Source organism: Chiloscyllium plagiosum, chromosome 2, assembly GCF_004010195.1.
Source record: "Chiloscyllium plagiosum isolate BGI_BamShark_2017 chromosome 2, ASM401019v2, whole genome shotgun sequence".
Taxonomy (NCBI): domain Eukaryota; kingdom Metazoa; phylum Chordata; class Chondrichthyes; order Orectolobiformes; family Hemiscylliidae; genus Chiloscyllium; species Chiloscyllium plagiosum.
Window position 1 is genome coordinate 30,503,452 of NC_057711.1, and position 23,989 is coordinate 30,527,440.

Genomic DNA, 23,989 nt, shown 5'->3' on the forward strand with positions numbered 1-23,989 from the left:
CAGCGGAGGAAAAGATGGGGGGTGGTGCCAATGTAGCTGAGGAAGATGGACTGTTCCACATATCCAACGAAGAGGCAGGCATAGCTGGGGCCATGTGGGTGCCCATGGCTACTCCTTTGGTTCGGAGGAAGTGGGAGGATTGGAAGGAGAAGTTGTTAAGAGTGAGGACTAGTTCAGTCAGTCAGAGGGTGTCAGTGGAAGGGTACTGGTTGGGTCAACGCGAGACGGAAGAAGTGGACGGCTTGGAGGCCTTCGTGATGGGGGATGGTAGGGACTGGATGTCCATTGTGAAGATAAGGCGATGGGGGCCGGGGAAGCGAAAATCATGGAGGTGGAGGGTGTGGGTGGTATCCCGAACGTAGGTGGGGAGTTCTTGGACTAAGGGGGACAGGACAGTGTCGAGGTATGCAGAAATGAGTTCGGTGGGGCAGGAGCAGGCTGAGACAATGGGTCGGCCAGGGCAGTCGGGTTTGTGGATTTTGGGTAGGAGGTAGAAACTGGTGGTGCGGGGTTGTGGGACTATGAGGTTGGAGGCAGTGGATGGGAGATCTCCAGAGGTGATAAGGTTATGGATGGTCTGGGAGATAATGGTTTGGTGGTGGGAGGTGGGGTCATGGTCAAGGGGGCAGTAGTAGGAGGTGTCCGCGAGTTGGTGTCTAGCTTCAGCGGTGTAAAGATTGATGCACCAAACTACCACCGCACCTCCCTTGTCTGCCGGTTTGATGGTGAGGTTGGAGTTGGAGTGGACGGCTGCGTGTTGTGAGGGTGAGAGGTTAGAGTGGGTAAGAGGGGTGGACAGGTTGAGGCGGTCAATGTCGCAGCGGCAGTTGGCTATGAAGAGATCGGGGGCGGGTAAGAGGCCAGCATGGGGTATCCAGGTGGATGGGATGTGTTGGAAGCGGGAGAAGGGGTCGTCAGAGGGTGGGCGAGAGTCCTTGTTGAAGAAGTAGGCACGGAGGCAAAGGCGGCGGAAGAATTGTTCGATGTCTCGCCGCGTGTCGAACTCATTGGTCCGGGAGCGTAGGGGGATGAAGGTGAGGCCTCTGCTGAGGACTGATCGTTCATCCTCAGCGAGGGGGAGGTCTGGAGGGATCGTGAAAATACGGCAGGGCTGGGAGATAGGACCTGGTGTGGGGCTGGAGCTGGGACTGGGGGCTGAGTTCAGAGTTGAGTTTTGTTGAAGGACTGTGCAAACATGAACAAGATTTTCATCTTGCATCACGTACCTTTTACTAACTAAACCTCAAAAACATTGGGTCTCAAAACCAGTTAATAATGAATTAATGTTTAACATGCACAATATTTTTCTGCTTGCTATTTTAATGGAAGAATTGATTTACATTTTAAAAAAACAGGTCAGTGGCATTTGAATAGACTTAAAATGTGTGAACATGCCAAATATCAAGAGCAGTAGAAGTTAGTTCAAATTGCTCAATTAATCCTGATTGATTGATTAATTTCCAGTGCAAGATTATAAATCATTTAAAAAGAAAACTGACACAAAGCATAATTTATAAAAACATTTGACACAAGCTAAATGTTATGCGCCTGAGTGAGCAATGACTGAGCTTGCATTACGGGCTATGAAATCCATTATCTTATATATTATTGTCACTTCACTTTTATTGTCAACCACCATCAGATATGGAAAGGGCTCACTACCTGGTTAATAAGTATCTGCCAAAATTATAGAAAATATTGGACTGCAGCATGAAACTCCAAAAAAGACCAATGATTTATATTTTTTGAGAATTATCAATCCTAAATTGGTCTTTGGTTAGACTGCGTATATTCCATTATCCTACCTTTCCAGGTTAACTTAAAATTAGCTTCCATATACTTAACATTATTTTGAGTTATGCTGTTTCATATCTTATTGGTTTTGATGACAATTATCCTCCACTGAATAGATTAATATTTATCGTTTTAACTCTACTAAAACATCAAGGTGTTTCCTAGTTTCATCATATATTGCATGGTACTCAAATGTGTGTCAACCAGGTTTCCTTCACATCCTAGCTATACAATTCCTTACTTCAAAATTTTTTGTGCTATTTGCTTTATTTGTTCAACTCATTTTGTACATTTTTGATCTGCTTCCTCAAATGTAACTATCCTTCAGATTTTTCTTTGATCGATAAAGGTATTCACTGCATCAAATTTGTTTTTCTTAATATCCAAGATATTTGTATACATGAAGTGGAGCAGTTCAAAACAGTAAACCTCAGTATTCTACTCATACTTCAACCAAGTGCATCCCAAACATCTCCAAAGAGTACACATCATTTTCTATCCCTTCTGTCATCTACCAAACCCACTCAGGATCAGTTTTGAATCAAGGTTGACACTCCAGTGTAACATTGTTCAGCGATCCGGTTTTTCAGGTGAGACATTAAACTGAATTCCTGCCTGCCCTTCATGTTGGCATAAAAATCCACTGGCACTAATTCAAAGAGCAGCAGGGAAATTAGCCAGGTGGTCTTGACCAATATTCTTAATTCAATCAACATCACATTATATGGTCATTACCACACTGCAATTTGTGGGATATTCTGTAGTTAAAAATGGTGCTAAGTAAAAGTCACTCATTTTCCTCTAATGTGAGGATGCTACACCCATCGTTTGAGTGAGAGGAAGAGAATAGTGGGCGGCACAGTGGTTAGCACTGCTGCCTCACAGCACCAGAGAACCGGGTTCAATTCCCGCCTCAGGCGACTGACTGTGTGGAGTTTGCACATCCTCCCCGTGTCTGCGTGGGTTTCCTCCGGGTGCTCTGGTTTCCTCCCACAGTCCAAAAGATGTGCAGGTCAGGTGAACTGGCAGTGCTAAATTGCCCATAATGTTAGGTAGGGGATAAATGTAGGGGTATGGGTGGGTTACGCTTCGGCGGGTTGGTGTGGACTTGTTGGGCCGAAGGGCCTGTTTCCACACTGTAATGTAATCTGTAATCTAATCTAATCTAATACAACACATGACAATATATAGGCATTGTGCCCCAACATTCATGTTTGTCGGCCTTACACAAAGTGATCTAAAACTGCTAAATTTATTGCAATCTTACAAATTGAAATGCAAGTTAATCCAGCATAAGAAGTCTCATCAGCCTGCATGGTAACTTTCCAAGCACCAAAATGGAAATGCAGAACATTTTACAGAGAAACCTCGATTATCCGAAGGACACAGGCGGGCAGTATTTCATTCGGTTAAACGAATTTCAAGTAATGGAATGCCGGATAACATAGTTGAACCGATCTTGCCAGGTTATCAGATAATCGAATGCCGGATAATCGAGGTTCCTCTGTACATGGTTTCAGTGAACCCTCTAATTTGCATAACAAAGAACAAGAGCTTACTTTTAAGTTTTGCTGAATGTTTAAACATACCAAGAATACTTACAAGTCAGCCAGTTTTCTAGGTCATGTGACAGAATCAAATGAAAGTTTGACATCTGGATAGCAGGGTGATGTGCTATATGCAGGTACAATACTTACTATATGCATAGCTTCTCAGTAGGAATGTATTTCTTATTCCCACAACATTGTTTACATTCAAGTCAAACTCCACACCACTGAAAATGCAAAAAGTCAACAATTAAAAGTTGAACATTTGTTTTCAAAATTCACTGGATTCAAGAGATTCCTGAAGAGTGAAATGTTGTTTAAGCAACTGTGATTGGATTGTTAAAGGGCTCGGGAAACATTCAATTCCTACACAGTTATGGTTATCCGATTTACAGGTCACATCCCGTTATATTGAAACATCTACAACCAAATATTTAGAACAATGTAACTTGTTAATAAAACAGCGATTATTGTCCGAAACACTTTGCTAGCTAAGATCTTTGGGGCGGCATGGTGGCTCAGTGGTTAGCACTACTGCCTCAAAGTGCCAGGGACCTGGATTTGATTCCTGCCTTGAGTGACTGTCTGTGTGGAGTTTGCACATTCTCCCAGTGTCTGCATGGGCTTCCTCCCACAGTCCAAAGACGTGCAGGTTAGGTGAATTGGTCATGCTAAATTGCCCACAGAGTTAGGTGCATAAGTCATGGGTAAATATGGGGAATGGGTCTGAGTGGGTTACTCTTCGGAGGGTTGGTGTGGATTAGTTGGGCCGAAGGGCCTATTTTCACACTGTAGGGAATCTAATCTATATACAAAATCTCTATATACAAACATTCTATATACATAGAATTTCAGAAAGCTTTAATAAGGATAAATGATGGAGTCATCGTATTGGAATTTCATTTTTAAAAAATAATTCTTGGGATGTGGGCCTCACTGGCTAAGCAGCATTTATTGCTTATCCATAAGTATCCTAGCAAAGGCATTAGTGAGCTGTTCTCTTGAACTGCTGCAGTACCTTGGCTGTCGCGTTGTTTGGAAGGGAGCTCCAGGATTTTGTCTCATTGATAATGCAGGAACAGCAATATAGTTTCAAGTCAGGATGGCGTGACTTAGAATGAAACTTGTAGGTGTTTCCACATTTCTGTTGCCCTTGCCCATGATCGAAGTCATGGGTTTGGAAAGTGATGTCAGAACAGCCTTGGTTAGATATTGCAGTACATCTTATCGATGGCTCACACTGCTACCTCTGTGCATTGGTGGGGTGGGGTTCTAATCAATTGATTTGTTTCATCTTGGATACTGTCAAGCTACTCTAGTGTTTTAGGAGCGATGTTCATCCAGGCAAGTGGGGTGTACTACAACACACAGCGAATAAAAATAATGACTAGCTTTACAAGAGAGAATCACTGAGACAAAGACAAGGTTATTTTCTAAATGAAAAGAAATGATAAATTGCACAAAAAGTTTATTCTATTCATTCATGGGAAATTGGGCATGGCTGGCTCGGACAGCATTTATTATCCACTGGGGTTGCTCTCAAAGAGGGGGTCAGCAAGCTGCTTTCTTTAATTGCTGCAGTCTATTGGTGGAAGTACACCCACAATGCCACGATGGAGTCCCCAGATTTTAACCCAGCAATACTGAAAGAACAGTGATCTATCTCCAAATCAGAAGGTGAGTCCGTAGGATCCCTAGCATCTGACCTGATCTTATAGCCACAGTATTTGTTGGAATAGTCCAGTTCAGTTTGTGGTCAATGGTAACCTTGAAGATGTTGACAGTGGGAGATTCAAACACTGTGTTGTTATTGAACATCAAGGGGCAATGGTCAGATTCTTTCTTGTTGGAGACGGTCAATACCTGGCACTTGTATGGTACCAATGTCACTTGCCACTTGCCAGCCCAAACCTGGATATCGTCAGTTTCCTTATGTGATTGAACATGGACTGCTTCAGTGTCCAAAGAGTTATCAATGGTGCTAAACATTGTTGCAAATTTGTACTTTTGACCTTACGAAGGAGTGAAGGTCATTGACAAAGCTGCTGAAGATGGCTGGGCTTCGAACACTATCCTGAGGAACTCCTGCAGAGATGTTCAGGATTGGAGATTACGGACCTCCATCAATCCCCTGGTTTTGTTCAAGAATCGCCTCCAACCAGCAGGGAGTTTCCCAATTCCCAAATTCCAATTTTCCTTGGGCTCCTTCAGGCCATATTCAGTCAAATGCAACCTTCATGTCAAGAACAATCAATCACTCACTTCATCTCATCCCCAGAAGTTTGCTCTTTTGCCTAAATATGAACTATGGTTATAATGAGGTCAAGAGCGGAATGGTCCTCATAGAAACCAAACTGAGCATTAGTGAGCAGGTTATTACAAAGCAAATGTTGTGGGATCAATCTACTGATGATGCTTTTTAATATTTTACTGATGATCAAGCATCGTACAAAGCAGAGTGGGGGATTCATTTCCAGCCAAATTATCACAAAAACAACAGGTCAAATAGTCTTTGTGCTATAAATTCTTTGGATACAGCTTCAGACAACAAAAACAGTAACCTGATCATATTTGCTCCCCCCAAATTGGAAGTTATGCCGATGTTTGTGTGACTTCTCCATTTAAACTAGAGCACAGAATTCCTATCTCAATAGCTATAAAGAGTTGCAGACTTTCCCTGTTAATTATTGTCCTCTATTACAACTGATACCAACAATAAGAAAAAACAATAGTTTGTGCAGTAACGGTATGAGAAACTTTGGCAAAGCTCCCTAGAGAAATGTTCTTAGGAGCTCTCCCTGAATGACCGGGAGCACTTATTTTAGGTGGAAGTTAAAAGAGCAACAAAGGATTTATCAGCAATGTTGCAATAGCTGGCTTTGTGCGTGGGAAATCATATCTCACTAACTTGTCTGAGTTTTTTTTAAAAAGAGGTGACAAAGATGATTAATGAAGGCAAACATGGTCTACATGGACTTCAGCAAGACATTCAACAAGGTTCCGCATGGTAGAATGGTTAGCAAGGTTAGATCACATGGAATCCAGGGAGAGATAGCCAATTGGACACAGAATTGGCTTGAAGGTAGGAAACAGAGGTAGGTAGGAGGGGGTTGCTTTTTGGACTGGAGGCCTGTAACCAGCGGTGTGCTGCAAGGATCGGTGATGGTTCCACTGCTTTTTGTCATTTACATAAATTATCTGGATGTGAATACAGGAGGTATAGCTACTAAGTTTGCAGACGACTTCAAAATTGGTGGGATAGTGGACAGTGAAGAAGGCTGAGAGTAGAGTGGGACCTTGATCAGATGGGCCAATGGGTCAAGGAGTAGCAGATAGAGTTTAATTTTGATAAATGGGAGGTGCTATATTTTGGTAAGGCATACCAGGGTGGGACTTATGCTGTTAATGGTGGACCCTGGAGAGTGTTGATGAACACAAGGACCCAGGGTTGCAGTTACATAGTTCCTTGAAAGTGGCATCATAGGTAGATAGGTGGTGAAGGTTGCATTTATTTGCCTTCATTGGTCAGTGCATGGAGTATAGGAGTTGGGACGTCATGTTGTGGCAGGATGTTGGTTCGGCCACTTCTAGAATACGGCGTTTAATTCTGGTCTCCCTGCTCTAGGAAAAATGTTGTTGAGCTTGAAAGGGTTCAAAAAAGATTTTTAAAGAGGTTGTCAGGATTGGAGGGTTTGAGCTAGAGGGACAGGCTAGTCTTTTTTTCTTTGGATCATTGGAGGCTGAGGGGTGATCTTTCAGAGGTTAATAAGGTCTGAGGGGCATAGACAGGGTGAATAGCCAAGGTTTTTCTCCCCCAACATAGGGGGGTCCAAAGCTAGAGTGCATAGGTTTATGGTGAGAGGGGAAAGATTTAAAAGGGACACGAGGGACAACATTTTCATACAGAGGGTACTGCATGAATGGAATGCCACAGGATGCAGTGGTGGCTGGTACAATTATAACACTTAAAAGGTACATGAATAGGAAGGGTTTCAGAGGGATATAGGCGAACAAGATCAGTTTAGGATATCTGGTCAGCATAGACGAGTTGGACTGGAAGGTCTGTTTCTGTGCTGTTTAACTCTTATGATTCTATGACTGATTAGGAAACACAAACACTGCTCTAAATTAATGAATCCACATATGACACTGTTGGAATACATTCCAATGAAACTAATTAGTCATCCAAATTTAATCTTGTTTTTGATGGCTGTATTTGTGAAAACTTTTAGATTAAAATCAATGCACTGCTCTATAATTACGTTTTAGCCTAGAGACAGCTTCAACTCAATATAATCAGCCTTTATTCTTATGTTTTGCAGAACCAGTCTTCATCCAGATGTCAGTTATCTAAATCAGTGTTCCAGTATCAAAGCATCTCATGCATGAATACAAAACAGGCAACAGAAAACAGTATTTCAAAGCTAAAAAGTAAAAAGCTTTTTAAGCAAATTTAACAATTTGGTAAAGCTACAAATTTAGTTATTTTTAAAAGATGGTAGCAGTGAAATCCAAAGTTAAATGCCATGATTTATCATGATTGATGCAGTGCAAATTTAGAAGGCAAAAATCTGCATTACTGTTCATAATGGAATGGCTCTCAGCAGAAGTCACTCAATTACGTACCTGACTTTATCCCTGAATTTTACTATTGGCACTTTTGCTCGGATCAGTTGAGGTCTGTCAATGTAAGCTGTAAATAAAAATTTAAAAAACTCAATCTATCTCCAAAACAGATCCTCAAGCTATCTGGAGATAGCGGCCCCCAGTAACCTCCAGAGTGTAAACAGTTTAGGCATCCTGTACAAGACATGCAAATTTTCTGCAGGGCAACATGAAGCAGAGAAAAGGTTTTCAGCCAAATCCTGCCATATAATCTGTGGCTAAAACGTAAGCCAGAGCCCTTCCTTCTTTTCCCTGCCTGCAAGGAAACACCAGGCATCTGTAATATGTTAAATGTTCCCCACCCCAACTAATTAAACAGAGGAAATTACCATGACAAATTCACACCACATACTCTGGTGAAATATCAAATACCGGTCTTCTTTATCCAAATTTAAGTACAGAAATTGCAACATGGAAACATATGGTTCAAAACAATCTATTGTGGGGTTTATCATCCACACAAGCAATTGCCCTAATCCAAAATGCCTGGCCCTTTTTCATACCGCCTTATTTTATTACACCTAACTAAGCCATTATTAAATGCTATCATATGCTGCACCAAGACTTCGCAAAACAGCATGAACTCCACGACAGTAGTGGGGCCATAGAGCTCTAAGCTGTGTTCCTGCTCTCAGTTCTCCCTCAGGGGTTAGAATCATTGTGAAGCCTTGAAAAGGGAGTGAAAATATTTGGCAAGTATTGTTCTACACACTATATCACCAAAAGCACAATAATTTCAAAGAGTAACTTACATAATCTGTAGAAAAGTTGTTGAACTAAACTTAGTATGTGACATGCTTCATTCCTTTGATTGATCTACAAGAACAAATTTAAAAATCCCTTTCAATATAGCAATTGGCTAGATATAGCAATATTTGACAAAAAATGATAAGCTGTAAATGATGTAAAAAAAACAAACATACCGGCTCCTCCTTTAGCACAAGGCACAGATCTGCATCACTGTAACGAGTACCAAAGCCATTCAGTGAAGAACCAACCAAATACAATTTGGTTTCTGGAAAGAGAAAAAAAATGTACAAATGGACAAGAATTCTTCCAACTATAAAGGTGCCTGTTACCTCAGTTTGACACTGCAACTTTCCTTTCTATTTTGCAATCATTCCTGTTACATATCAGGGTCAAAGTTAAACAGAATACAGGAACAAATTACTGTAGATGCTAGAATCTGTACTGAAAACAACAAATGCTGGAGATCATAGCAGGTCAGGCAGAATTCATAGAGAGAGAGCAAGCTAACGTTTCAAGTCATCTAGACTCGAAATGATAGCTTACTCTCTCTCCATGGATGTTACCTGATCCTGTGATCTCCAGCATTTGTTGATGTCAAAGTTAAGCAACAATGTTTTTTTTTAACAATAAAAAGTGACAATTATTCGAGTGAAAGTTTACATACTTAGGATATGATCTACCAACAGTTTCAATCATCATAAAAAAGGAACCCCAATCAAAAGGTGAACATTAAATATGCTGTACTGTCTCTTCCCTTTTCTGCTGTTGCAAAGTCCATGCCCAGTAAAGGATTTAGTTTTATACCTGTAAAACCCCCCAACTCAATGAATTTGGGCTATGACATGACGTTGAACTCCTCTTACCTCGCCTTCACCTCTGTCCCACATGTTTGGACAGGAGTCTTCTCCCTGCCATACAAAGTGTGTTATCTGTCTCTAATTCTCCCCTTTCACCCAAACTTTTAATTTTGGTCATTTACCAGCTCTTGTTAATAGTTCTCAATGTAGTGAGCAATACATCTGTTGCCTTAACTTTGCTGTTCCCCACACCCATTCAAACCCCTCTTCTTCTGAAATTGCAGCACTCCATTCTTCTAGGTCTAACCCTGACTTTGTTTTCAAATATGTTGATAAAAGAGCTTCTGATGGCAGCATTCCTCGCAGAAGCTGAATGCCAACTCGCAGACACCTTCCATCTACCCGTGGATCATGAGCCAACTACTGAACACCAAGGACCGTCAGTGACCTCATCTCTGGAGAGCTCTCTTCCACAGTTTCCCCCAAAGTCCCTAACCCTGCATCGTCTGCTTCTACATTTCTCCCCAAAATCTACAAACAGGACTGCCTTTGCAAACTCGGTTTGAGACTATTCCTGTTCCAAAACTTTATTTAATCAATTCTTGACTCAATCCTTTTCCTCTTGTTCAGTCTCTTCCCACTTACATTCATGACATTAACGATGTTTAACTCAATTTCACAATTTCCAGTTTTCTGGCCGAGCTGCCTCCTCTTCACAATGGGTTTCCAACCGTTTACAGATTCACTCTCAGGATAGTTTAAAGATTCTCCACTTCTTCCTTGAAAAGAAACCTGAACCATCCACCACCAACCCCCTTCCCTGGCTAAGCCTGTTCTCACTTTGAACAACTTTTCCTTTAAAAAGTGTCTTGCTATTTCCAAGTCTTGGCTACGGATACCTGCATGAGCCCCAGTTTTGTTTCGCTTTGTCAAGTATGCGGAACATTCCTGGTTCCAATCCTACTTGGGGTCCCCATCCACAATGCTTTCTCCAATATACCGATGAGGTCATCTGTACTGCTTTCTGCTCTTGTCCAGAACGGGAAAAATGAAATCAGTTTTGTTTCCAATTTCCAATCTCCTCTCACTTTCACTTGGGCTATATCTGACACTTCTCTTCCCTTCCTTGATTTCTGTTTCTATTTCTGGGGATAGGCTATCCACCAATATTCATTGCAAAACATCAGCAGCTCCCAGTTATCTCAAACTACATCACACTTGCCTCCTCCAAGGATCTTTTTCCATTCTCCTACTTTCTTCATCTCAATTGAATCGGTTTCAATTACGCCACCTTCCACCTGTAACATAACTTGTTTTCCCTCAACTGAGGATTCCCACCCTCCCAAGGCTGACAGTCCTCAATCATATCTGATATCTCTCTCAAACTTAGGCCTTCATCCCTTCCTCTCCCTCCCAGAAAAATGGAGTTGCCCTTGTCTTCACTTATCACCTCACCAGTCTGAATTCCAAAGATCATCCTCTGGCACTTCTACCAACAGGAGCAGGACCAAACAGATCTTCCCTTTCCCGGCCAGCATTCTGTAGCGACTATCCATTTCACAACACCCCAGCCCACTCCACCATCACTCTGAACACATTATCTTTCACCCTTGGCACTTTCCCATGCAATTGTAGGTGGTGCAGATTTGTCCATTCACTACCTCTCTTCTCATTGTCAAATGTCACTGAAACACCTTTCACGTTTAGTGCAATCATTGCTTATAATGTGGTCTCCTTTATATTGGCGAGACCAAACACAGAACTGGGCAGGTGCTTTTAAGATTACATCCACTCTGTCCAAAAGAATGACTCTGATCTTCCAGCTGCTTGCCAGTTCAATAAATTACTATGCTCCTAGGCAAACATTTCAATTCTGCACCTGCTACAGTATTCCAAAGCACAACATAAGTTAGAGGAACAACATTTCATTTTCCCCTGAAGCACTTCGCAGCCTCTAGACTCAATACTGAATTCCGCAACTTCAAAGCATTACGTCTTTTCCTTACACAGATAAACACACGGACAGACAACCACATTTCTGTCACGTTAACTTTGTTCTCAGTTGAGTGGTTCCATTTTACGCCTTCATTTGCACCCATTTTACATCTCTATTTTTCCTTCACCATCATTAGTAACCCCTCGGTCTTTGACTCTGACAGCCTCCAAAATCTATTCCACTTGCTTCTCCATCACTTCTGTCTACATCATTTTCCAATCCATTTCAGTTCTGAAGAGCCATATCAGACTGGAAACTGGTTCTCTCCCCAGACACTGCCAGACTTGCCGAGTTCCTCCAAATGTTTACATTTTTACTTCAGATTTCCAGCATCTGTGGCGTTCTATTTCATTTGTGCTGGCTCTTAATTGGCAATACTTTTCAGAGTACAAAGATTTCACTCTAGTGACAATACCTGATATTCTTTATTCCTTCGAAAAATATTTCTTCAAGAGCAGTTATTTCCACCTTCCAACATCATCCCTGATTCAAGTTATCTGCTGCTATCAACCACGTCTCATACTCCAAAGCTGACTATTCCAAGGCACCTGGGGTACTCTTTCCACACTTTACCTTCTGCAACTTGAGGCTATTCAAACTTATTAACTCCATCATTAAGAAGTCCCAAATCATCCACCTCCTGATCACACTTGTTCAGTGACTAATGCAGCTCCTTGAATCGAATATTTTTGTCTTTGTTTTCAAATTCTTTCATATCTTGCAAAGTCTAATTTCTGTAATCTCCTCCAATCCCAAAGACATGAAAGATCTCTGGCTCATCTAATTCTGGCCTTTTGTGCATTTTAAACTGTTGAAAAGTGCAACTTGGCAGACGTGATGGTGGAAACTTAAATACAAGTGTGCTGCAAATACATTTGCATGGTAACAACACAATACACATTAAAAATTAAAATCCCTCCACAATAGCATTATCCTACAAATACCGTACTTGATGTGCATGAATGCTGGCCAGAATATTTGAAACTTTCTATTCATACATAATTTTTCTGATTAGCAACAAGGAAAACTACAAAAGGTAGTGGTGTTGTAAAACTAAAAGCTCAAATGTTGGCAATCATGTACCACTAAGGATTGCTGGAAAACCCCATCCACTTTGCTAACTCCCTTGAGGAATAAAGTCTGTCACCTTTACCTGGTCTGGCCTCTATGTGACTCCAGATCCACATGAATTTAGTTGACTCTTAACTAGCTTCTGGGAAATTAGTCATAGGCAATAAATGTCACCCAAATCAGTAAAGGCTACATCCCATGAACAAATTAAAAAAGCTTCCGTCAAAGTTGTTGCGGTAATAGCAGTACCCGCTTAATCCACCTAGGTGAAAGTCCACCTAGCCAACTGCAACTAAAAAAAATTACTCTGACTAAATAGGAGCAATGTGACATACAAAAGGAGGAATACATACATTCACCTGGTCATGCATTTTATTTCCTTTGCACATTAAGTAGACAGAAGTATTTAAAATTGTAAGAGATTAGAACAAATAAAAAGGAACTGCTTCCAATGCCTGAAGAATCGAAAACCAGGGAGTATGGATTTAATGCGACAGGAGACTGGAAGCCACAAAGAAAAATGTTTTCAAACAATGAAGAGTTAGGTTTTGAAAGACATAACCATCAGATGATGCAAAATTATTTAGCAGCAGCCTTTAAAGAAAATTAGGTAAAAAGTGAGAAGAACTACAGAAGTATGTGGAAGACTAGGGGCATGGGACTAACTGGACAGCTCTTCTAAAGAGCTGCAACAGACTCATTGGGCCAAACTACCACTTTTTAATCTATATTATTTTATAAATTGGATATAAATCTGATCCAAGAATTTTAGGCTGCTTGAATGTTTAGTGTTGTATTTCCCACATTTTTGGGGTGAAACAAAAATCAAAGTAAATGTCTAACCCACATGATCTGAACACTAACTAAACATAACTGGCTCCTGATCACATTCTTATACATTTTATACAAGGGCACAGGGTTTGGATCCTCAAAAAAAAAGGCTCCACTAATAAAATTATCCCAGCCCCCATAGAGAAAGCATGCCCCAGTAAATTTGAAGAAAAATATTTAATTGTTTCATTATAACCACTTGCTTATGTCCTGATGTTTTTCTCCTAACATCAATTAATTGATCATTGTTTGGTTGAATCAGAACCTCTGATGAAGGACATCAAACTGAAATCATTTACTATGCTTTCCTTTCTCTCTCTCAGGATGCTGTTTGATTTCTTTACTTTTTCTGATATCGAATGCCAGCAGTATTAAGTTCTATGCATCTTCAAGCTGCATATCATTTTAAATATAGCCTCTCAAAAGGCAATAAATATCCGTAAATACTTTAATCTAGCTTTTCTTAAAAATGAAGTGGTTTTGTTTTTCAACAACATAATACTTGTAAAGTCACTATAAATAAATCCAACATGTAAGGGAGCAGAATTACAACAGAAGGCAACAAAACTACTATAGGAAACTTGATAACTATTTACAACCATACCAGTCTCAGGTCTCAAGCAAATTTCTCAAATGAAATAACAACACAATGATCAGTTAATTTATATTAGAAGAAACACATCAGGAAATAAGTAGTTAGGTATAATCTTGCAATTAAATATTTTTCATCAAATTTATTGGGGTCATTGATGCTTAAATTAACTTAGCACCATGATATTTTAATTTTTAAACAGTCAAAATTTTGTTGGTATTGCTTTGTCAGCTCTGACACTGATCAGTTGATATGCTGAATGTTAATTCCTTAAAAACTGGTGGGTTGCAGTCAGGTCAGAAGTTAAAATTCAAAAATGAAAGAACAAATCAAATCACCAGAAATTCACCCATTTTCAATTTTGAAACAGATGGAACTTGTGGAGCTGGACCAAACCATCTGCAAAGGGTGTACTGGTTATTCACGTATGTATTAATTTTTACACACATTCTATTTTTAAACACTCATCTGTTTTGTTTCCCCAGGCAGCACAGTGGCTCAGTGGTATGCACTGCTGCCTCTCAGCACCAGGGACCCAGGTTCGATTCCCACCTTGAGCGACTGTCTGTGTGGAGCTTGCACATTCTCTCCATGTCTGTGTGGGTTTCCTCCAGGTGATCCGGTTTCCTCCCACAATCCAAAAGATGTGCAGGTCAGGTGAATTGGCCATGCTAAATTGCCCATAGTGTTAGGTGCATTAGTCTGGGGTAAATACATAGGGTAGGGGAATGGGTCCGGATGGGTTACTCTTCAGCGGGTCGGTGTGGACTTGTTGGACCAAAGGGCCTGTTTCCATTTGTATGGAATCCAATCTAATCTCAGCTAAAAAGGTGAAGGAGGAGTAAATCCTCAAAGTAAAGACCTTTACAGCACAGGGACCAAAGTGATCAACTTCCTCTACGCCCAATGACCCAAGCAATAAACTACCAAATTTTCCCCTATACTCAGCCATCAGCACCCTTACTCCACCCCACCAACCCTCAGTTCTCAGGTAAATTAAGCTGCAACTTTGTGCTGTAGGATTCTCTCTCCCACTGCCACATTTGACAGAAGAAGCCAGTGTGCAGGAAAGCTACAGAATAAAGAGAACATCAGGAAATTCTTCATTTTCAACAGCCTTCTTCAATACCACTCCATTCCGTCCTTCAAGCTAAAATCCAGATTAACAAAAGAGCAATTAACAGTCTAACTTACGTGGGAATATCCGTTGGATTTCTCTCTGAATCTGTGTGCGGCATAGATCCTTTTTTTCTAGATCAATTGACTGTTGTTGACAGTTGCAGAACAGGTCCAAAACTTGTTGACTCAACTGAAAATAAAGCCAGTCAAAAGACCACATACATTACATACCCTCAAGAAGTGAAATTTCTGAAAAATTTTTTTTTGAATACAATATGTTTAAACTGGTCACTCTCTACCTAAAACCAATCCCTGGAACCTGTCAAATAGATTGTTTTATCATACTGCAGCACTTTATTAAACTTCTCTGCATTTTTAAAGTTATTTATGGAATGCAGAACAAACACACCTATTTTAGCTTTTACTCTCATTTTAAAACTCCAAGTAGTAGTTTTTGATGTATAGCTGAGGCAAGTGCCGAGTACAGTCATAACTTATTCTTAGAATGAAGTTCAACATGTACAAAAGATAATAAACTTCGTACAAAAAAAGTTTTCACCGGCATTGATCCAAAACCAAAGTACATACTGATGCTTCCTAAGTTCTTGTCTGTCTCTTTCAATTACCTTTTTGAATTTCTCTAATCAGATATTCACCAATCTCAAAAGCAGACCAAGAAGGTCACATTCAACAGCATCTAGCTTGAATTGTGAGCAAATATTATTTTCCACCAAGTCAGGAAAAATTAGTATTTACATTTAAGGTAAACAGTGGCTATTCAACCTCTAAACTTGAATTGCAAAACAGTGATTAACTTGGCTTTTCTTTTGGCTATAATTTTGTGAACAATGTTAGCAAAGGCAGCATTTGTTGCCCATCCGTAACTGACATTGAGATGACGAACTGGGCATTGCAGTTGGTGAACAGATTTTGGTGAGTTCTCACCAAGTTCAAAATTTGCTTGGGCTCCTTGATGCCACAATCATTTGTTGCTTTGCTGTCTAAGGCAGAAATTCTTAACTCATCTAGAGCCGGTGTGTTTGGATCTTTTAATTCATACATGGGAATGTGGGCATTGCTGACTGGACCAGCAATTATTGCCCATCCCCAACTATCAGAAGACAGTTAAAAGTCAACTACATTGGTATGGCCGTAAGTAGGCCAAACCAGGTAAGGACAGTAGTTTCCTTCCTTAAAAGGACATCAATGAACCGGATGACATTTTTCCTGGCAATGGATTTATGGTCATCATTAGACTATTAATTCCAGATTTTTTTAAAAATTCAAACTTCACCATCTACCATGGGTGAGATTCAAACTTTGGTCCCAAAACATAACCTGGGTCGCTGCATTAGTGTTCTAAGTGATATTACTACTAAGTCCACGTCTCCCTGTCACTTTATTTTAATATAGCCAAGTGGTGCTGTTTAAATCCAAACTGTGTCTGTGAGCATATTATTGCTATTGAGTGCTGCTTGAAAATACTGTCAAATACATTTTCCATCACCTTACTGACATGGAGTAGCCGGATTGGTTGGTAAAAACCCAAAAAAGAACTGCAGGTTCTGAGGAAGGGTCAACCGAATGAATCATTAACTCTAATTTCTCTCCACAGATGCTGCTAGACCCGCTGAGCTTTTCCAGCAATTTCTGTTGCTGATTGGCTGGTAAGTGGCCAGTTTGACTTTGTCTTGTGAACAGGACAGTCATTGCCAATTTTCTAAATCTTCAAGTGCCTGTTATAGATGTACCGGAACACCATGGCTCCAGGAAAGGCTTGATCTAGAGCCTTTGTTGCATTTAATACATTCAGCCATTTCTTGACACAGTGGGAAATCTGAGTCAAATAGGCTAATTTGGCACCAAATGTGGTTTCAGTCTGAGGCGCTAACATGTTGGACTGATGAGGCATGACTACAGAGCTTTGATCTGATCCATCAGTTGTGGGATTGATTGGTTATCAATCACACGCTGTTTGGCACACTTTTATTCCTATATAGTAGCTTCACCAGGTTGTACCAATTTAAAGTATGTCTGGTACTGCTGCTGGCATGCTCTCTGGAACTCTTCCATTCAGCTAGGTTTGGTGATGTAACTTGTTGGCAATGATAGAGAGGGGTTATATTGGGCTGAGATTATAGATTGTAGTTGAATACAATTTTGCTCCACTGCATCTCATGGATGCCCAGTTTGGAACTGATCTTCTGAACCTATTCCTTTTGTCTCAGTGGTAATATCATACAACACAAGGAAGTATATATTGAGTGTGAATACTAGACTTCAACATCACTACAACAGCATGGTAGTCACTCTTACCGACAGTGTCATGGACAAATGTATCTGTGGTATGTAAATGGATGAGGGCAAGTTCAAGTTGGTATTTTCCTTTTTGATCCTCTTATCACCTGCTGCAGGTTCAGACTAGTAGATATGTTCTTCATGACTCAGTCATCTCTGTCAGTAACAGTGGCTGGTGGCTACTGAAATTTCTCACCCAAACTACATTGTGCCTTTACCAGTCAGTGTTTATTTGAAGTGGTATTCAACATTGAGCAGAACTGCTTCATCAGCTGAGGAAAATGATAGCTAATCAGCAGGTTTCCTTTGCCATGCCGAACCGGAGTAGAAAAGAACATACCACTGATGATAATGTGGATACTGAAATCCACTGTAGTTTTTGGAAAAGCAAAACGATGGATTATACATAACTAATTCACGATTTAATACAACCTCTTGCATACCCTAAACAATATGTTTAAATTTAAAAAAAAACAAACATACCTTAGGTTTATGTAAAGTGTAAAATGCAGTATGACACTAAGCGGTCTATAAGACCTTGCTAATCTCATCCAAAACAGATACTACACTTCAAATAACTAAGCTAGTCAAAAGAATTGCAACATTATCCAAGAATGCAAGTGGCAATATAAAATTGAAGTGCTTCCTTGTACTTGAAATATTCAGTCCAATAATAAACAAATCTACTTTTGAGCTAAACAGAGACTCTAGTTCTGCCTGTAAGCTGAACCCATCGACAGATGAATATGGTTCTAAATACAGTCCTAAGCTCATTTAAGAGCAGAATCCCTTTTACAATGCAACCTGCAAAATATTTCCTGTGCCAATATTTCATTTACATTCAGTGCAGAAAGTACCTTCTTCTTTAAGCCTTCCAAAATGCATTTGTATTTCCCATTTGGTTTAATAAAAACAGTGCATCAGCAATGCTATTTAACATTCAGTAAACAGGTCACTATAATCTTTAGTGAATCAATACCTTATCCCTGGCCACTTGTAGAGTATTCTGTGGGTGATCAGTGAGTGGAAGCAGAGATGAAATTCCAGGCGATGGAACAGAATACCTGCGGTCAACAACGAAAGGCACTGAACTGCCAGATGGTCGAGAAGGTGGTGACTGAAACCGCTGGCGTTTGACGTCATAAGGACTAGTTCGCTCATCACTCCTTCGCCTGTAATACAGAGGAGATTGCGGTGCATCAGGTTATTAATACCGGTGTAAAATTAAATCAACATATGTCTAAAATATAAAACTCAATTTGCATTAATATGAAAGCTAGAATGTGTTATCATTTAGATGTGGTAAACTTGAATTTGAAACCAATGTTGATAATCCACCACATTAATTGGAGCTAGAAGAACTAGAATAATTCATGCTGTTATGAACTAGGCCAAACAACCTGGAAATATATCAGAGAGACTTTATGTGATTTGATTGGTCATACTACTAGACTTTAAGCAAAACACACTTTATTTTTACATTACGGTTGAAATACAAATAAAAAGAAGAATTGGTGTAACTTTAGCTCCATTGGAAAACTGTTCCAATATAGTAACATTCCATAAACATGTCCTTGGCAAAGGCAAATTCAGTAAAATAGATTGCCTCACATGCAATATTCCTCAGCCCAAGAGTAAAGAACACCAAGAGAAAGTTTTGGCAGAGACACAGAGTGAACTCAAGTGTTTTGCATGAAGCAGGATGAGACATATGGCAGCTTTCACAGCCAACTTCAAAATTTCAACAACTGAGGGCTAAACTTAAACCCTGGTTCTGTGGGAGCCTGACTTAACACATCCTTCTTCTATTGTCCTAACTTTAACTAAAACCACAGGCTCACAAGCTGTTTACTTTATTGACTTGGGAGACATAGCTGGTCACCTCCTGTCTCAACCTCTCTTCATAAAAGGCAAGATGGCGGCAGAGTAAAGTACTCCTGCTGGAGATCCTCTGCTTCGCCTGTTTTCTTTTCTCCCAGCTCTGGAGGCAAATCCTGGAGCAGTAAGTCCCAGGTGGAAATCAGCGCAAGGGGAGACAATCCTGGAACTTATCTTGGAGCAGCTGAGTGCCAGTTCAGAGTGGACTAGAGGGTTGGAGTGGAGCAGGGATGGCTGTTGGACTGGGGTCTGGTGCTGGTGCAGACCATGTGCAGAGGTCCTGTGCTGAGATGCTACAAATGTTATGTTTATTTGAAATTTTTTGACCTGACTGTAATGTCAATCCTTTAACTTTGTCTGATTTCTAACTTTTTTTTTTAAACTCTAAAGTAATGAAACTAATTTTTATTCTTCTTTTGTATCCAAGATTTGTACCTAGGTACTTGTATCAAAGATGGCGTCATAAGAGGCAGACATTGTAAAAGTTTTTCATTGTACTTCTACAATGGACTACACATGACAATAACGGATATTCTATTCTAAAACACACCTGGACAAAATACACCTCTTAAAGCCTCAGTTCATCACAATGCTGAGTATTCAAAACTAAAAACAAGTTTCAGATATAGATAGAGGTATCAGTTAACTTCTCTGGCAGGTCACATCCTTCTTTTCTCACTGAATATTATTTTGAAGCACATTACATTGTGTATATTCACAATCTTCCAGTTAAGACATGAAAAAGAAGCCCTGTCCGCTGTCTCTGGCTGATGCAAAAGATCCATGGCATGAAGAGGTATTATCCCTCATGCTTTGGCTAATATTATTCCTCACTTAACATCATACAAGAATGTCATCTGGTCATTAACGTTTTGCAGTTGTCATGTGAAAATTGATTGCTGTATTTCCAACATGCTTACACCTCAGAATTACCCAGAATCCTTCGACCGAAGGCACTGTATTTCTTAATAAGCATTATAAATTCTTAAAATCTGAAGAAAAAGACTAAGTGGGACTTACTTCCTTCCGACATTATTGGGCAGACCCGGTGAATAAGTAGGGCAGGCACTATTTAAAGGCCACACAGCTGATGGCCGTGGAGTAATTACTCCTGTTAGGATTGTACCAGAAAGGCTGCAAAAACAAATGATATTTAATAAAACTCATTAAATCAAATTTATTTGCATGATTTATAGATTGTATAATTCCTGAAATTGGTGAGGCAGCAAAGCTATACAGGTAATCAGTGCTCTACCAGTGATAAAATGTGGCATCAACATACCCAACTCCTTGGCAAAAGACAGCTATTATCCATGTTGTGAAAGGAAACAAAAAAAATTCTAAAGATATCCTCTTGGTTGCCAGGATGAGTTAAACTTCTGATAGGTAATGAACCAAGAGTGTAGTACAGAATATCGCAATACTACAGGGGAACAAAGTATTAAGTATCCATTTCTTTATGCCAGCCCAGTTGTTCTGTGGGAAAAGTACTTGCCACATTCCATAATTGCGCCGCTTCCAATAACTCTCAGAGCAATGCTGACTGTCTAGGACAAGCATAAGCATTTTTCGAGATACTAATACACACAGAAAGAAAATAAATGCATACTCTCATACAACAGAACATATATCACATTGTTCATTTTAGTGATATGCAGACCACCTTTGTGGCTCAGCATTAGCATCCTGTCAATACCACTTGTGTTGGTAATGCAGTGTAGTACTTGACTAATGCATTATATGACGTTCAGTGCCAGTTTGATACCAGGCTTGTAGGATTGGATGTTCCAAAGATTGGTGGATTGTATCAAACAACAAATCCCTTTGACCGGTCACAGTAACTAAGATACTCACTGTATTCAACCAGGTTTGTTTGCAAAACTCAAAGCGTCCAACATTGGACAGGACTCTAATCAAGCAACATTTGTTGGATAGTCCTGAGGGTGCAAAGAATGACACTGACAACTGATTTAAGGTTGTCATTCAAACCCGCAGCGTGACACACTTGCATGACTGGAAGCTACATGTGCAAATACACATGGCCTGATTCTTTGCAGATGGAAAGAACAAAGAATCACTGCATCTGTTTGAATTCAACAAAATGGGGGAACAGCCATTCATGGCTCATTTATCAGGGTAACACCCTGGACAGTCATTCTGCTTGTATGGAAGTCTACCTAAAAATCCTACAGTTAACATCAATCATTCACAACTGCACTCTCCATGGCAAAATCTCTGCTAATCAGCATTCTGTTCTCATACAGTATAAATGTTGATTTTTCCTTTCAAATTGGTATTCTTGCAAGTGTCTCAATGAGTGCAAGACAAAAAGTTTCAATAAAATTGTCTTTTCTCAACAAAACTCAAGTCACTGAGTCAGAGTTATACAGCATGGTAACAGACCCCAACTTGTTCATGCCTACCAGATACCCTAAATTAATCTATGTCCATTTGCAGCATTTGGACCATATCCCTCTAAACCTTTCATATAACCATCCAAATGCCTTTTAAACGTTGTAATTGTACTGGCTTTTACTACTTTCTCTGGCAGCCTGTTCCATACATGCACCACTCTGCATGAAAAAGTTGCTCCTCGGTCCCTTTTAAATTGTTCCCCTCTTACCTAAAACCAACGTACTTTAGTTTTGGACCCTAACCTGGAGAAAAGACTTTGATTAATAACCCTATCCTTGCCCCTCATGATTTTATAAAGCTCTGTAAGATCAACTCTCAGCCTCCAATGCTCCAGGGACAAAGCTCCAGCCTGTTTAGCCTCTACTTATAGCTCAAATCCTCCAACCCTAGCAACATCCTTGTAAATCTTTTCTGAACCCTTTCAAGTTTCACAACACCCATCCTATAGCAGGGAGGCCAGGATTGCACACAGTATTCCAAAAGTGGCCTAACCAATGTCATGTAAAGCTGCAACATGACCTCCCAACTCCCTCTCCCAGGAGCAGCATTGGTGGCACAGTGGTTATCACTGCTGCCTCTCAGCGCCAGGGACCTGGGTCTGATTCCCACCTCAGGCGACTGTCTGTGTGGAGTTTGCACATTCTCCCGTGTCTGCGTGGGTTTCCTCCGGGTACTTCAGTTTCGTCCCACAATCCAAAGATGTGCATGTCGGGTGAATTGGCCATGCTAAATTGCCCATTGTGTTAGATGCATTAGTCAGGGGTAAATATGGGGAATGGGTCTGGGTGGGTTACTATGCAGAGAGTTGGTGTGGAGTTGTTGGGCCAAAGGGCCTATTTCCATTCTGTGGGGAATATAATCTCATCTATATTCAAAGCACTGACCAATAAAGGCAAGCAGACTAAACGCCTTCTTCACTATTCTACCTACCTGCAACTCTGCTTTCAAGGAACTATGAACTTGCATTCCAAGGTCTCTTAGCTCGGCAACACTTGCCAGAATCTTACCATTAAATTTATAAGTCCTGCCTTGATTGTCTTTCCAAAATGCAGCACCTCACATTTATCTAAATTAAACTCAATCTGCCACTCAGTCCATTGACCCATCTGATCAAGATCCTGTTGTACACAGAGGGAACCTTCTTGCTGTTCACAAGTCTCTGACAGGTAACCTTCTCCGCTGGTGATTCATAAACACCAGCAACAGTTCTCCTTCAAGATCCTCCGCTCCACACTCGCAGCAATGCGCCGGCACCTAACCTCTCTACAGTCATCCCTGCCTCAGCTGAGGGTCACACTCTCTCAGAATTGCAAAGGACCCATTCTGTACTACATCCTCAGGAGAATCCATACTCTCAACAAACAGAATTTCAACTCCATCTCAAACATCAAAAACTGTAAGTACAACAAACTTTTATCTACCCACCTCCATAACCAGCGCTCCTCAAACATTCCAGAAGATTCCCCTGGCCTCGGAAACACCATTAGCCATGCGGCTGATGCAGCTACCAACCCCACGCTGATTGATGATGTCACTTCTGCCCCCATCATGGCCACTCCCACAGCCACTTCCGGCCCTCACATCATCGCCGATGCCACACGCTCAGTGACTTCCGCCACCCCTACTGCCGTGTCTGCCACCACTTCCGACCCCACCAGCGCCACTCACCTGCATTCTGCTGACACGCCCCCCACAGACCCCACTGTCACTATCCCCACCCGCCCCAGAACCCCGAGCGGAACACTACCCCTGCTCATGACTCTACCCCCATTCCCCCCACCATCACACCCACTCCAGGTACTGGCTCCGACCCCACTCCCAGCTCTACACCCACACCAGATCCCATCTCCCAGCCCTGCTGAGTTTACACCATCACTCCAGACCTCCCCCTCACTGAGGACGGATGATCAGTCCTCAGCAAAGGTCTCACCTTCATCCCCCTCCGTCCATGCATCAATGAATTTAATACACGCCGTAACGTCGAACAATTCTTCCGTCGCCTCCGCCTCCGAGCTTACTTTCACAATCAGGATTCACGCCCACCTTCTGAAGACCCCTTCGCCCACCTCCAACACACTGCATCCACCTGGACACCCCGCGCTGGCCTATTACCTGCCCTCGACCTCTTCATTTCCAACTGCCGCCGGGACATTAACCGCCTCAACCTGTCGACCCCCCTCCCCCACTCCAACCTCTCACCCTCACAACGCGCAGCCCTCCAATCCCTCTGCCCCAA

The 23,989-nt window shown here is 41.1% G+C and overlaps 1 protein-coding gene across 3 annotated transcripts in view; it reads right to left on the bottom strand.

Moving 5' to 3' along the window:
• tent2 (terminal nucleotidyltransferase 2) overlaps nt 1–23,989 on the bottom strand; it is a 94,328-nt gene that overhangs the window by 57,648 nt on the left and 12,691 nt on the right. For all 3 annotated transcript variants that reach the window (XR_006314104.1, XM_043706818.1, XM_043706827.1), the window contains exons 3-9: nt 20,359–20,472; nt 18,440–18,632; nt 15,238–15,352; nt 8,930–9,021; nt 8,759–8,822; nt 7,968–8,034; nt 3,492–3,568 (exon numbers count right to left, since the gene is read on the bottom strand). Coding sequence is in view for 2 of the 3 variants with exons in the window: in XM_043706818.1 (XP_043562753.1) it covers nt 3,492–3,568; nt 7,968–8,034; nt 8,759–8,822; nt 8,930–9,021; nt 15,238–15,352; nt 18,440–18,632; nt 20,359–20,472 (722 nt within the window). In the remaining variant the exon portion in view is untranslated. The remainder of the gene's footprint in view (nt 1–3,491; nt 3,569–7,967; nt 8,035–8,758; nt 8,823–8,929; nt 9,022–15,237; nt 15,353–18,439; nt 18,633–20,358; nt 20,473–23,989) is intronic.